Genomic DNA, 15,214 nt, shown 5'->3' with positions numbered 1-15,214 from the left:
CCAAGGCAGGACATCTCTCTATGCCCATGATGGCAAAACCTTTTTTCCCTCGGGTGCCAAAAGCATGAGCGCATGTGCCAACATTTATAATTCAATGCCCCCCCACAAATGCTTGTGCAACCCCAGTTTTGGTGCTAGCAGCCTCCTTGATGCCTCTTGGGACCAAAATGGGGCGTGGGGGTGTGCACCACCTCCCCTCCATCCCCCCTGTGCATGCACGTGCAACCCCCCCATGCATGCATGCATGCGCGTCTCCCAGCAGAGACCAGAAAATCAGCCGACCAGCGGGAGGCGTGCATGCATGCACAGTGCAGCTGTCCTGGGCAACTGCTCGTGTGCCCGCAGAGATGGGTCCACATGGCAGCCCTTCACCCTCCCTGCTCTATGCTAAGCCCTCTTCTGGGGTCTTTCCGGTTGCAGCCTAACCAGGACCGCCTTGTTTCTTGGCCTGCCTTGCTCAGCCTCCTTCAACAAATCCCTTTTGGTGACTTTCTAGGGAAATCTGCCCCCTGACTATCATATCAGCCTCATCGACATCGGCTTGGTCCTAGAGTATCTGATGGGTGGGGCGTATCGCTGCAACTATACACGGAAGAGTTTCCGGACCCTCTACAACAATCTCTTTGGACCTAAACGGGTAAAGCCAATATATATCTATATATTTTGCAAAATATGCTTCACAGAATAATTATGGAAAATGATGACTTTAAACCTCATTTTTCTTCCTCTTTTTCCCCTCAACATGCAGCCTAAAGCTCTTAAACTTCTAGGCATGGAGGTAAGTTCTTCTTGCATATGAGCGGAAACTCTGGGGAAAAAATAAAGATTAAGCATTTCAAGTTTTATTTTTAAAAAAGATCTTACTTTTGATGGCCATTTTAACCAGCAAGATCCCCGAGAGAGGCAGACTTAGTTCAGAATAAAACTGGAAGGGACCTTGGAGGTCTTCTAGCCCAACCCCATGCCAACTCTGCTCCTGTCCACAAATAACTGTGAAAGCATTGCAAATACTGATTTTGAGGTTAATTTAATTTAATTAATTAAAATTAATTTAAAGATAGGTGGACTTCAACTCCCAGAATTCCCCAACCAGCATTCCCCTGCAGGATTGCACCCATGCCGCTTAGTCGTCATGGGAGAGGAAATCAACTCATCTGAAGGTACCAAGTGGCTAAGAAACGTGTCAACGTATTAGCCACCGACTCAGTTGTAGTATTGCACTCAATTGTTTCCATGTCACAGCATGTGTAGGGAATTTGCGTCGGATAGTTGCATGACACGTGAGTAAGAATATGCCCTGGTCTTTAGAATATCTGCAAGCATAACTACTCAGCATGCTAGCATTTCTCACCTTGTTCTGGAGATCTCTGATGAAACTGCATGGCCTTTTTTCTTAGTGCATGAAGTAATAAAAGGCAGGCGAAGAATTTAATAAATGAAGGAACGAACCCATTAACCAGATCGTTTGCAGATCATGGCAGAAGACCGGGACTAACAAGAGGTGCTTTCAACTCTGCTACTTCTTTCTAGGATGATGAGCCTCCCACCAAAGGGAAAAAGAAGAAGAAGAAGAAGAAGGAAGAAGACATTGACATTGATGTGGATGATCCGGAAGTCAGCCGTTTCCAATACCCGTTCCACGAGCTCATGGTTTGGGCAGTCTTGATGAAGAGACAAAAAATGGCCCTCTTTTTGTGGCAGCGTGGAGAAGAAGCCATGGCCAAAGCTTTAGTGGCCTGTAAGCTCTACAAAGCCATGGCCCATGAGTGTATGGAGAGCGAGCTTGTGGACGATATCTCTCAAGATCTGGACAACAACTCCAAGTGAGTCAAAAGGCACAAGAGATTGTTGTAGGCAACATCAACCGTGTCCTCAGAAGGAGCAACACAATCCATCTTCTCCTCCTGCCCCTTTTGAAAAAAATGGTACTTCTGTATTGGTTGGTTGGTTGGTTGGTTGGATTGTGTGAGGTTGGCTGCTTGTGCAGTTCTGGGAGTTGAAGTCCACACACCTTCAAGTTGACAATGTTGAGTAATACTGGTCCAGAAACTGTTGGACAAAATAAGAGTTGAGATGATATCCTTGACTGGTTCCTGCTTTCTTGGTTTATTCAGGGATTTTGGCCAGTTGGCTGTGGAGCTGCTGGACCAGTCCTACAAGCATGATGAGCAGGTGGCCATGAAACTCTTGACCTATCAGTTGAAGAACTGGAGCAACTCTACTTGCCTGAAGCTTGCAGTGGCAGCCAAGCATCGGGACTTCATTGCACACACTTGCAGCCAGATGCTGTTGACTGACATGTGGATGGGAAGGTTGCACATGCGTAAAAACCCAGGTCTTCAGGTAGATGTAGACCATGAGTTCCTCCAGAGAGATTAGCCATACATAAATATGCCAGCTGCCCCCTTTCCAGTTTTTTGTTCCCTTGAACATGAAGGGATGATGGGAATCACAAGACCAATGCAGCTGGAGAATATCTAGCCAGGGAAAATCAGCCTCTAGGATCCCCTAAGCTTTAATAACTATTTGATGACTTCCCGCCCTCTTTTCCTCCACTCAGGTCATCATGGGGATCCTCCTCCCTCCCACCATCCTCTTCCTGGAATTCCGGACCAATGATGAGTATCAAACATTCAGTGAAAAAGAAATTGGGAAAGAAAAGGAGGAAGAGAATGCGGTCAGTGTCACTCTTTCCTAGTGTAGAGTAAACTCAAGTCAACTCAAGGACTCAATTTGTTCTTTTCTTTAGAGGGACTCATCATGGATACATTCATTCTTCCATCCATTTTTACATACTTTTGAACCAGCAGGTTTTGCAAAAGTTTCCAATCCTCGGCCTCGTGAACCAGAGGTGAAAATTCATCCAAGAAATTAGAACTATGTCCCATAAAACAGAAGTGTTCTGGGGCTTGGTGGGAGCCTGTTTGAGAAACAAGAAAGCCACTTAGCAATGAGAACTGTTCCCCCTCTCTTTGTTGAGAATTGGATTATATTTGGGGGTGATCGGTTGCTTGGTTGTGTCTGTCTTCCAGGATGCCAATGCCGATGCTGGATCACGAAAAGGAGATGAGGAGGGCGGGAAGACTAAGCAGAAGGGTCTTCCCATTGGAACCAAGATCTGTGAATTCTATAACGCACCAATTGTGAAGTTCTGGTTTTATACAGTAAGTAGAAATATCTAGTACAGCCTTTATTGTCATTGTACATCAGGGGACAGTTCAGTCTCTGTCTACTGGACCAGAGACTTGTTTTGAGCATGGGATTATGCTAGATGTCCTCTGGGGTCTCTTTTGAATCTAAATTTTGTGGTTCTTGGAGAAAGTCTTATTATGGCCCTCTGACAGAGCAGAAAAGATATTAGTTGCATGATCTCATCCTCAGATATGCTACCTGGGCTACTTAATGCTGTTCAATTACATCATCTTGGTCCGGATGGAACGGTGGCCCTCAATCCAAGAATGGGTTGTCATCTCCTACATCTTGACTCTGGCTTTAGAGAAAGTCAGGGAGGTGAGTAAAGTTAGCACTGTGTTGGGTCCTCTAAAATCTTTAACCTGGACAGATGCCGAAATAAGGAAGTTCACACATGAGAAAACAACGTCTTCATGTTTTGGTATCTTTCTATCATGAACTGGTATATCAGGAAATTAGGGCCTAAAGTCCAGGACACACTTTGGAAGGAACAAAGGAGCAAGGAGAAGGAAACTGACTTTGAGATCATCCCACCTTGAGACTTGCTGCTCGTAATATGCGGAAGCACAGAAACCCTGCTCCTCTTCTTCACCCCCTACCCTCTCCAGTTTTATCTTCTGTCTTCCACCCACACCTGAATTGCTTTATTTTCAGATTTTGATGTCAGAACCAGGGAAGCTAAGTCAGAAAATCAAAGTGTGGCTGCAAGAATATTGGAACATCACGGATTTGGTGGCCATCTCTGTGTTTCTGATCGGAGCTGTTCTTCGCTTGCAAAACCCACCTTACATGAATTACGGAAGAGTGATCTATTGTGTGGACATCATTTTCTGGTACATCCGTGTCCTGGACATCTTTGGTGTGAACAAATACCTGGGACCCTACGTCATGATGATTGGGAAGATGGTAGGTAAATGCAGGTGGTCCCATGCATCAGAGGACAGTGGCAGGAAGGAAGAAACAGTGTGGGGTACCTGAAAACAGGAAGGACCAAGAAACCTGTGGAAGGATCTAGACATCACCTATGCTATGGGGTCTCTAGCATCACCTGATTGGGCAATTTGTCTCCTATCATTACTCTTCGGGTCTGACCATCCCAATTAATCAGTGTTAAACCAAAGTCCCTGCCCTTGCATTAAACAGTTTCTTTCGTCTCCACCTTTTAAGACTGATCTCAAAAGAGGAACATCTGGCCATCTTCTGTGCTAGGAAACTGCTTCTTCATGTCATTATCATGGAAAGGTTACAACTGGGGAAAGAGGATCATCTCTCCCATATGACAACAGAGCAGTCATTCCCTTTGAAGGTCCTCTGGTGGGTTACCTTAATGCAGTGCTTCTCAAATAGTGGGGCGGGCCCCCCAGGGGGGGGCGCGAGGCTCCATAAAGGGGGGCTCAGCTCAAATTATTTTATATATTTTTGTTTTGCAGGTTAAAGTTTTTTTTTAATATTGTGTTCCTTTAAATCCTGTGCTCCTTTAAATCTTTTCTGCTACATTTAATAAAGCTATTCTTTGTTGTAAATTGATCCACATTTCTTTCTTTTTTTATTCTCTTATACGTTAATAAGGATACAGTGTTATGCAGAGGTGTACTTATAACAATTTTATAGACATGATACTATTTACGGGGGGCGCGAAATGTTTTCTTCTTCCTAGGGGGGGGCATGACAGAAAATAATTGAGAAGCACTGCCTTAATGTAAAGTTCTTTAGGCAAACATCCAGAACTGATGTTCCTGCTGCCCCTGGAGACCTTGTCCAGGGGTCCAGGAGCCTACTTCTCCCTAGATTGCTCTTGAAGGTTTCCTTGAGATGAAAGCTTGAGGCTGTAAATGCTTCTTGTCCTGAGTCTTTGCTCCCACTGATTCTCCACTAAAACCTCATCCCAGGCTCTTAACCCAAGTTCTTCTCTTGGACAGATGATTGACATGCTGTATTTTGTGGTCATCATGCTGGTGGTCCTGATGAGTTTTGGGGTGGCTCGCCAAGCCATCCTCCACCCCGACGAAGAACCCACCTGGAGACTGGCCCGTAACATCTTCTACATGCCCTACTGGATGATTTATGGGGAGGTCTTTGCTGATCAGATAGACCGTAAGAGCAGAGTTCATAGTAAGACTCTGTTTCCTGTCTTCAGGCAGATGATCCGATTCAAAGGAATCCCTGACCCGTTTTGAGTTTGGAACCTTTTCTTCCTTTGACGGCATCCTTACTTTGGTCATTTCTCCCAACCCACCTTGAGGAAATCCCTTGCATTTTGTCAGGTTGAAAGGCAAGAAATCCTTCCTTTCAACAAGATGACCTCCATCCATTTTTTTCTCCTGTGCATTCAGCCATTTGTTGTCTTGAAGCCATTTTTCAAAGTTCAAAGCCCAAGGGATATAGACTTGCCACCCAAGGCCTACTTTGAAGAAGGAAAGTTTTGGACTTCTCACAAAAGGTCTCGTTCCTCCTTTTCTGGATTTGGGAAGTCACCTTTGCATCTTTTTATAGCCGAGTTGCTTAAAAGACTCTTATTGGCATTTGGGAAACAATGGCAGAATAAGAATAACAGAGTTGGAAGGGATCTTCTAGTCCAACCCCCTGCTTAGGCAGGAAACTTTACACCACTTCAGACAAATGGCTATCCAATCTCTTCTTAAAAGCTTCCAGTGTTGGACTGGATATTCTGGTCTTCTCATAAAGACCCCCTTTTCCCAAGTCACAGTTCAGCTTCCTGAGAAAGACAAGAATTAAATAGTCAATTTTTAAAACTCCCTGTGGCTTCACAAGCTGCAATCAATGGGCGCGATCAAAATCTTGCTAGCCTCTGAATGTGGAGCATCACAATTGCTAATTGGGAAGAGTTTGGTTTGCACGCCCACAACATTTTCCCGGAGATGGCAGCCTTCCCAGGATGGCCTTGCAGTCCATTGTGTTGTGATTCCCCAGTGATGTTCCGTGCTTGTGTTGACCGTCACCACAGTCTTTCCTTCTTCACCCCATGGAAATAGCTAGAATATATATATATATATGTATACCTATATTTTGCACGATCATCTGCCTGCTGTCACGAGTGATATTTTGGAAAGACAAAGAGCAAAGGAAATTCCAGAACATGACGAAGCGATTGTTCCGGAGTCTCTTTCTTGCCCATTAAAAATATTGCCCCACCGTCTCTCTTTCTGGCAGCTGAAAAGTTCCCTAATCTCTGCCACGTGCTTTCCTTTCTTTTCCTTTCTTCCCTCTCTTTTTAATTCCGTTTCTTTTGTTTCGTTCCTTGCTTTCGCAATGCTGCGCTAGTCTATGCCATGGAGATCAATCGTAAGTTGATTAATGAATCCAAAGCTGTTCGCCCCCCACCCCTTTGGGTAGGAGATTCCTTCCTTTGCTTCATCAGGTGCTTTGAGGTTGAGTTCAGCTCAGCTGTATAACACCAACACACACACACACACACACACACACACACACACCAAGGCTGCTTTCAACATGCATCTTACATTCGCCCAGCTGCCAAAACCCCACAGCTTGCAATGGTTGGTGGCCACCCTGCACGGTGGTGGATGAGCAGCGCATGAGAATTCAGCTTGTTCTCTCTCTAAGCAACGGATTACACGGAATGCTATTCTTGCATTTGGGTTGGTGGCAGTAGCTCCTCCATCTGTCACACCTTCTGTTCTCTTGGGCTGGCGGGGAGCGATGGGAACCCGACATTTCTCCCCCACGGTAGAAGGAAGAAGCTCTGTTCAACCGTCTGAGTAGGTACTTCCTAGCGTCTTAGATGCCCCTTAAAATCCACCCGCATCACGCTCACTCCAGAGATGAGGTTGGCACCCATCCAGACCATGAAATTCACATCCAGGAAGCCTCAAAGATTTGTGGGAGACATTTCCCCTTCACCGTAGTTAAGGAAAAGTTTCTTGATGGCCACCTCAGTGGGGGCCCAAAGCCTCCATAATCATCCACAAAGTTGCTTTTTCCAAAAGACAGCTGGACTTTCTTGGGTTTTTTTTTTTTTGCAAACATTTTGCTTCTCATCCAAGAAGCTTCTTCAGGTCTCTTCTTCAGAACTGAAGAAGCTTCCTAGATGAGAAGCGAAACGTTTGCAAGGGGAAAAAAAACTAAGAAAGTCCAGTTGCCTTTTGCAAAAAGTAGCTTTGGGACAACCATGACCTGAAGGATGGAGAATCTCCATAGATGCCTCCAGTATCATCCCCAAAAGGCATCTGGACCTTTCATTTCGCTTCTCGTTCAATAAATTTCTGAAGACCTGAAGAAGTTTCTTGGATGAGAAGCAAAACTTTTTCAAAGAATAAATCAAGGAGGCCCAGGTGCCTTTTGCAAAAAGCAGCTTTGGGACAACCATGACCTGAAGGATGGAGAACCTTCGTAGATGCCTCCAGAATTATGCCTCCCCGTTTCTACAGAAGAGTTGTCTCTGTGCCCCAGTTGTGAAGACTAATCCAATTTCCTTCCCAGCTCCTTGTGGGGATAACCTTTACGATGAGGATGGCAAACGGCTCCCCCCTTGTATCCCTGGTGCTTGGCTGACTCCTGCCATCATGGCTTGCTACCTGCTGGTGGCCAACATTCTCCTGGTCAACCTGTTGATTGCTGTCTTTAAGTGAGTATTTCATCTTCCTCCCCTGGTCTTCCAATCGAAAAGATCCCCAGTGTCGGTTGGCAGGATCCACACGACTGTTGGCCAAAAACAGAATTCACGCATGTGAGTTGATAGACAGTAAGGTAACAAACACAGCAGAAGACAGGGCACATGAGATGCGGCCATCGATGCCACTTATTTTGTGTGCTCACAGGAACACAAGCAAGTTGTTAACTACAAGTAGTTCTCTAACATACAACAATTCATTTCATGACCATTCAGAGTTACAATTGCACTGAAATAGAAATGACTTAGGATTCTTTTTCACACTTACGACCGTGGCAGCATCCCCGTGGTCCCATCATCACAATTCCGATGCTCGGCAACTGACTCAGATTTATGGCGGTTGCCGTGTGGCAGGGTTATGGGATCCCCTTTTGCGACCTTCTGATAAGCAAACGCAACGGGGAAGCAACACAACTGTGTTACTAACTTCATAATGGCAGTGATTCCCCTGGCAAATGTGGCAAGAAAGGTCGTCTAAGGGGGGTGAAACAACTGTCCCACTTAGCAACAGAAATTTTGGGCTCCATTGTGGTCGTACGTTGAGAGCCACCTGTGTTGCCAGATTGTGCAAGCTATTCTCTGTTCGTTCCCCATCACAACAGTGGTGGGCACAGATGGGCACTCGATGGGCGCATCTCCCACTAACATTCAGTCTCATCCACTCTTTGCAGAAAAGAAGGTTTGAGCCATATTTCCATCTCACATTTTTATCTTGCTCTGCCCTGGCCACAAATGTAGAGGCCTAGATAAATGTGTCTGTGTCCATTTTGGGTGTTGTTGTTCTTTGAAATCAACAACAAGCCGCTTTTTATTTTGTTGCCCGCAGCTGAGTGCCCAATGGTTGAAAAGGGCATGTGTTTGCAAAGGGAACTGGGTGCCAGTTGCACAGCTGATTCTCTCAGGCGCCTGGAGGAGAGATAAAGAGAGAGAGAGAAGCGTTCAAGCATTAGTTTGTAAATATTGACCCAATGATGGTTGTGTGCAGGGTCGGTAAATAAAACCATCCCTCTAGAAATTGGGTCATGCAGTTGACATTATCTTACCTGTGCAAATCACACTGGAAAGAAGAGATATAAGGCAGGCACCTGAAGACCCCTCTCAACAGGCCCAGGATGGGTGTAAGATGATATTGCTACTCCTTGCCAAATGTTCAACCATAGGAGATGGTCTCATGCATTGCTGGGCCATCATGGGTTTCCCATTGGATTTCTGGTTGCTGGCTGGGGAATTCTGGGAGTTGGAGTCCACAACTTGCCAAGTTTGGACACCCTTGCTCTAGGCACCCTAGACCTGTGACAGCAAACCTATGGCACGCATGCCACAGGTGACACGCAGAGCCATATCTGCCGGCACACGAGCCATCAGTTCCGGCATGCATGCTGATTGTCGTCCTTCTGGAGGGCTGGGGAAGGCCGTTTTCGCCTCCACAGGCTTCAAGAAAGCCTTCAGAGCCTGGGGAGGCCAAAAACCAGGCCCAACGGGCCAACTGGAATTTCAGAAACAATCCGTTCCCAGCTTCCGGAGGGCCTCCGGGGAGGTGGGGGAGGCCGTTTTCACCCTCCCCAGGCTTCAGGAAAGCTACTGGAGCCTGGAGAGGGTGAAAAACAGACCCAACGCCCTCCCCAGGCTCCGGAGGCTTTCTTGAAGCCTCCCCCCGCGGAAGGTTCGTGCGTGCATGCGCAAGTGGGCAGGGCACCTTGCATTGTGGGTGTGGGGCACGCGTGGGTACGCTATCACAGGTGCGCGCACAATTTTGGCACGGGTTTACAAAAACCCCTGCTGTAGACGAATCCTAGCTTTGTGGTAGAGCGATCTACTGCAGTGACCTGGCTGAACGGTGGCCTTCTCTCTCTTGCAGCAACACTTTCTTTGAGGTGAAATCCATCTCCAACCAAGTCTGGAAATTCCAGCGCTATCAGCTGATCATGACTTTCCACGACAGGCCCGTCCTCCCACCCCCCATGATCATCTTCAGCCACCTGTACATCATCATTGTCCGTGTTTGCTGCCGCTGGAAGAAGCACAAAGAAGGGGACCAGGACGAACGGGATCGTGGGCTGAGTATGGGGAGAACATCACTTTCTAGCAGGCACTTAATCTCCAATCATTGGGCAGTCTGCCCCAAAGGTGCTTTTTCAAGAGGCAACTGGGCTTTCTGGTTTTCCTCTGAAGACGTTTTGCTTCTCATCCAAGAAGCTTCTTCAGCTGAAGAAGAAACTGAAGAGATGAAGAAGCTTCTTGGATGAGAAGCAAAACGTCTTCAGAGAAAAACCAGAAAGTCCAGTTGCCTCTTGAAAAAGCACCTTTGGGTCAACCATGACCTGGAGGACTTGAGAATCTTCATAGACATTGGGAGTCTGTTTCCTGCCTACAACGATGTATGTCCCCCCCGCCCCCCACCATCAGGAAACCAGCAGAACAAGGAAGAGGTTGGGCTACAAGCTTCTCCCATGATAAGTTGCAAATAATTTTTTCCACGACCCATAAACTTCCCTCCATGGATGACCTAGAACCACAGAATGACAGAGCCAGAAGACATCACAGTCTTCCTCTAGCTCTCTTCAGTATGCCGGAAAACCCATCAAGCCATCTATGATGATCTCTAGGTTCTCCATTTTTGGAGACTGTTAAGACAAAGCTAGGGGCTACGTTTCACGGATGGTTCCATGGATTCTTCTGCACCTTGTTGAGGGTTGGATGGACCTAGGCAGTCTCCACTCATTGGATGAGATTGTTTATGAGTAAATGTGGTCAAAACTGGGTTAATAATATCGCAGGCTTGCTTTCCATTCATTATTTTGACAGCCCAACAGTTGCATTATTGTTCTCACAGCAAGATGGATATAGGTTAGTGGCATTTAATGATGTTCTCTACCATCACCTCCTCCAAAGCTTTAAATCAATATCTCTAGCAAACCTGCTCCTGCTCCCTTGCCATGTTTCAGCCTGATGACAACAGAGCAGAGGTGACATGAAATAGCAGCTTAAAAATGTGCCCTTCCCTCTGTTCTTTGAAGTATTGTGAAAAGGCGGAGGACAGCTGTTGCTTCTTCAAAACCCCTTGCGAGGTGCTCCCCACAAAGCACCTGCCAGAACAAAACAGCACGACTCGGTAACTCTGTACCTTCTGTCCGTTTCAGAGCTGTTTCTAAGCGATGAAGAGTTGAAGAAGCTCTACGAATTCGAGGAACAATGTGTGGAGGAATATTTTCGAGAAAAAGAAGATGAAGAGCAGTCCTCCAATGACGAACGCATCCGAGTTACTTCTGAAAGGTACCCAAGGAAGCAAAAGAAAATACCGGCTGGAAGCATTTTGGTATTTTTCTCCTAGAAATGCCATTTATGTGTCCACGTTAACGTACAGTGTTTGAAAGTTAAATGTTTTGGCTTCTAGATCTCACCCAGGTCAAATCTGGGAACCAATTGAAAATTATCTTCCAGCACTAACTTCTGAGTCCTCCTGTTAAAACTGGAAAAAGGGACAATTTTTCCTAGTTACATTTCTTGTCTGCTGAAAGTCATGGAAACTGTTGCTTTTCACGAATCCAAGATTCTTCCTTGAACAAGTCCAACTGATTGATTCACAATTCCTTATTTTTTAATGCTCTCATATTTTGCTTCCATCCTTTATTTAAATCCCCTTCCTAATTTGGAACCTATGACTGGGCAGTGGACGCTTGGACACCTCAAGGGCCTGACCCCAACGCAGTTACATGAGAGTCACAGTTTCCAGCTCAAAAAGTCAGCTTTTATTAAAAAGTTAAATGGCTACTCTTGAAAAGTTTGAGTTGTCCAGTCAAATACCTGACCCCACTAAATTATTTGACCCTCATTTCTTCTCTTCTTATTTTCTTGTTTTTCTTTTATGATGTTGCCCTGATCAACAAAGAATCCATCAGTTAAACTAATTAAATCCCTGGTAAGAACCAAAGGCATTTTCCCCTCACTTCTGTTGTCCCAGACTGGTCATTAGGAGAACATCCACCATCCGTTTGCTGAACCATCCGTTTCTTTCCACCCTCCAGGGTTGAAAACATGTCGATGAGATTAGAAGAAGTGAACGAAAGGGAGCATTTCATGAAAGCTTCTCTCCAGACGGTGGACCTTCGGCTTTCTCAGCTGGAAGACACCTCTGGCCGCATGGCAATTGCTCTGGAGAAACTGGCCGGCATTGACACGTCGGAGCTGACTCTCCCACGCTCTCGGGCCTCCTCTGAATGTGACGCGACTTGTCTTTTGAGGCAAAGCAGCGTGAATAGTTCGGATAGTTACAGCATCTATCGCTACCAGACGGATGAGCTGATCTGTGATACCTTGCCCACTCCGATGTCTCCAGCGCTGGCGTTGCATAAAGCAGATTCCAAGATGCAGCTGTCTCCAGAACGTCAAGAAAGCCTCCGTTCTGTCTTGGGCCCAAATGCAGTGACCTCTATGGAAAGTAAGAACACCTTAGAGGTCACTCAGGCTGCCCCTAGCTCGTATTCCACTTCAGTAGACCCACAAGATCAGTCTCCAAGTTATGAGTCCATATCTCAATCTCTTATGCGAATGGATAGTATTGAGAATAGACGGTCTGGAACCCAACGGGCTCTGCAGAATGCCCAGCTACCTCTAGGGAAGACCAAACTGGAATCCACCACCTCTTACCCTTTGGACAGGCCTAGAGCGAGGAGATACTACCCAAAGGAAACAGGCTACGCTTCTCATGCCGCCCTAATGAAGTCAAGGAGTTTTATTTTTGCACAAAGCGGAGAATCGGTTGGCAGGCATAATAACTGGACAGTGATGGACCAAGAATATAGGACTATCATGTGCCCTTCTGCGGTTCAGCAGTGGACTACTGAATGGAAGTACGAACTTCAGCAAAAAATGGATGATGAGCCCCCTCCCAAATATCCAGGTATTGTGCCTCAGCTGGAGGATCAAGGAGAGCAAAAGTATTTGCTGGCCAGCCCTGAAGAGGATAGTGAGATCGGCAAAGTTGAAGGTCTCAGTCTCTCCCCCGTGTCTTCACCACTCATCCAGAGGAGGCCATCATGCAACAGACAGTCGGTGAAGTCAGGAAGAACTGGTAGATATCCACCTGGTCGGTCAAGGAGTTTACACAGCCGTTCTCAGAGAACCAAGTCCATTAAGGAGAGGCTAAATAGGCCAGGACATGCCAGTAGCATCAGCAGTTTGATGATACCTTCTGGATCTCCAACGGAGGAGCGGAAAATCAAACAAGAAAAACCTTCCACAGAAACCGAATGCTAAACCTGGCCTTTTTCGATGAGTGAGCCACAGGAGATAGATTTGAGGGTCTTTGCTAGGCCTTGACAATAAAGGACTTCTCAATGACCTGACATGAGGTTACAGACAAGAAGACCAAACCTGTGATCTCATTTTCTTGTGCAGCGTGCTCTCAATCATGGACAGAGGGAGGCAGATTCCAACTGGACATCAGAAAAACCTTCTAGTGGTACAAGAATGACCAAGAGAAGAGCAGAATCCACTTCATTGGAGGTGGTCCAGCACAGGCTAGACAGCTGGCCTGTTGGAGAGGCTTTCATCTGGACCCTGAATTGAGCAGTGGAACCAACGTGATGGTTTCTATTTCCTCTTCCAACTTGAGGACTCAGTGAATGGATAAACACAGCAGAGATAAAGAAAGATGAACAGACATGATGGAATGACAGCTTAATATTTCTTCCCTCCCTCCCCTCCCCTCCCCTTCCCCAAATATTTGCATACAGAGACACCTTCAATGTCCACCACCCCCTCTCCCCAGGAACCCTTCCCAGTATGATCTCCTTTGATACCAGTGCAGAACGTTTTCTGTTTTCTCTTTCCTCCTTCTGGCATCATGCTGCCACGGCTGAAGCCAAGGGGAGAAGGCTCTTCTTTTGTTCTTTACAGCACCATGGAATCTTGGCAGTAAGGAGCATCGGATAGTTCAGCTTCCTCTAGCCATCATCCTACATTGCTGCTTAAAGATGCTTTAAAAAATAAAGGAAAAAGAAGGGCAGCTTTGCAGTTTTCTGGGCACGGGATGGGAAAACAAAGAGGGCATTTTTTCAGCTAGTAACCAAGAGGTGCCATTGGGAAATATGAAGAGATGAGTGGAGCTTGAGATTCCAGGGTTGAGCCTAGTTCATTGACCAGATCCATCATTGGATCCCAAATAATGTTTTGGGGTTGTTGTTGTTTTTTTTACAAAGAAAGTAAATGGTTTATTTAAGTAAGAGATGACTTGGGTTTAGTGGAATGCAGAAGTTAATTTTTCACTCAGAATGGGCCAAAGGTTTAGAGTTACTTTTTGGGAATGTCCATTTGTGAAGGGAATTCCCCAGGGCTTTTCATTAGAAGCTCATAAGCAGTAAAAATATCTTAAGTGTTTTTCAACCTTGACCACTTTCAGTAGGATAGACGTCAACACCTAAAACTCCCCAGTCTGGATGCCATCATTTCTAGCCAAAAAAATCCACCCAACACCTTGGAGATGGAGTGCTATCCTTTGGACCAGTGTTTTTCAAACTTAAAAACTTCAAGATGGGTGGACTTCAACTCCCAGAATTCCCCAGTCAATTCAGGAAGGGATTCAGAAAGGGCTTCTTCCTTGCAATTTTCTCCCTTTCTCGTTTGCTCTGTTCTCTGTTCTCCATTCTGTTGCAAACATAGCTACGCTCATCCAGAGATGTTGAGAGGAGTTTTCTCCTCTTAAAACAAACAGGTTGAAATGTAAAATTGTTAATATTTTTTTGATGTCTGTGTCTTTAAAACTGCCAAAGAAACCTCTCTGGAGAAAATCCAGGATGGATGTGAATGCGTGGGATGAAGGCTGCCAAACCCAAGGAGAACATTTCCCAACCAACGCCATCCAGCTGAGCTGGGCATTTTGTTGTTTTAACCCACGGGTCAATTGCAACTTTGGAATTGAGGGTTCATGCTGGCTTAATTGGAAAATCTGCCAGACTCAATGAACATCTAAGATGCAGAGCTGTCATATCTGACCTATGGGAATTCAAGAGGATGCTGAATGCTTTTAAGCTAGAGAAACTCTGAGCATGGCATGCATGTCTCGTTTTTATTTGTTTAGGAGCTGCTTCTGATTTTATTTAGGGGGTCCCTGATTTGGACTGCAAAAATCCAGAGGACCCCTAGAGGGCAGCACCTGCACACAAGAATGGCTTTGCTGCCACCTGTAGCCACCCCAATGCTAGCGATCCAGATATCGCAACCTTCCTTTCTTTGAAAGTTAACCTTTAAATCTTGGTTTTTCCATCTCAATCCGTATTTCTCAAATTGGGCAACTCTAAAAGACTTCAACTCCCAGAATTCCCCAGCCAGCACGCGCGACCTGATTTAGCATCGCGTTTAAAAATGGAGAGGGGA

General features: G+C 45.9%; 1 protein-coding gene across 1 annotated transcript in view; it reads left to right on the top strand.

Annotated features, from left to right (window-relative positions):
* Positions 1-13,879, top strand: part of TRPM1 (transient receptor potential cation channel subfamily M member 1) — a gene marked incomplete at its 5' end in the record, with an annotated part of 29,823 nt that extends 15,944 nt beyond the window's left edge. The window contains 14 exons of the mRNA XM_081964515.1: positions 497-637; positions 749-778; positions 1,531-1,823; positions 2,115-2,343; positions 2,561-2,677; positions 3,033-3,164; positions 3,382-3,510; positions 3,847-4,098; positions 5,112-5,304; positions 6,475-6,495; positions 7,651-7,795; positions 9,699-9,901; positions 10,981-11,113; positions 11,866-13,879. Of these exons, the coding sequence (XP_081820641.1) occupies positions 497-637; positions 749-778; positions 1,531-1,823; positions 2,115-2,343; positions 2,561-2,677; positions 3,033-3,164; positions 3,382-3,510; positions 3,847-4,098; positions 5,112-5,304; positions 6,475-6,495; positions 7,651-7,795; positions 9,699-9,901; positions 10,981-11,113; positions 11,866-13,096 (3,249 nt within the window). The 3' untranslated portion in view covers positions 13,097-13,879. The remainder of the gene's footprint in view (positions 1-496; positions 638-748; positions 779-1,530; positions 1,824-2,114; positions 2,344-2,560; positions 2,678-3,032; positions 3,165-3,381; positions 3,511-3,846; positions 4,099-5,111; positions 5,305-6,474; positions 6,496-7,650; positions 7,796-9,698; positions 9,902-10,980; positions 11,114-11,865) is intronic.
* Positions 13,880-15,214: the final 1,335 nt, after the last annotated feature.

This window comes from Natrix helvetica (assembly GCF_964273705.1).
Source record: "Natrix helvetica genome assembly, chromosome: 12".
Classification (NCBI taxonomy): Eukaryota; Metazoa; Chordata; class Lepidosauria; order Squamata; family Natricidae; genus Natrix; species Natrix helvetica.
This window is presented reverse-complemented; position numbering and strand designations above follow the sequence as displayed.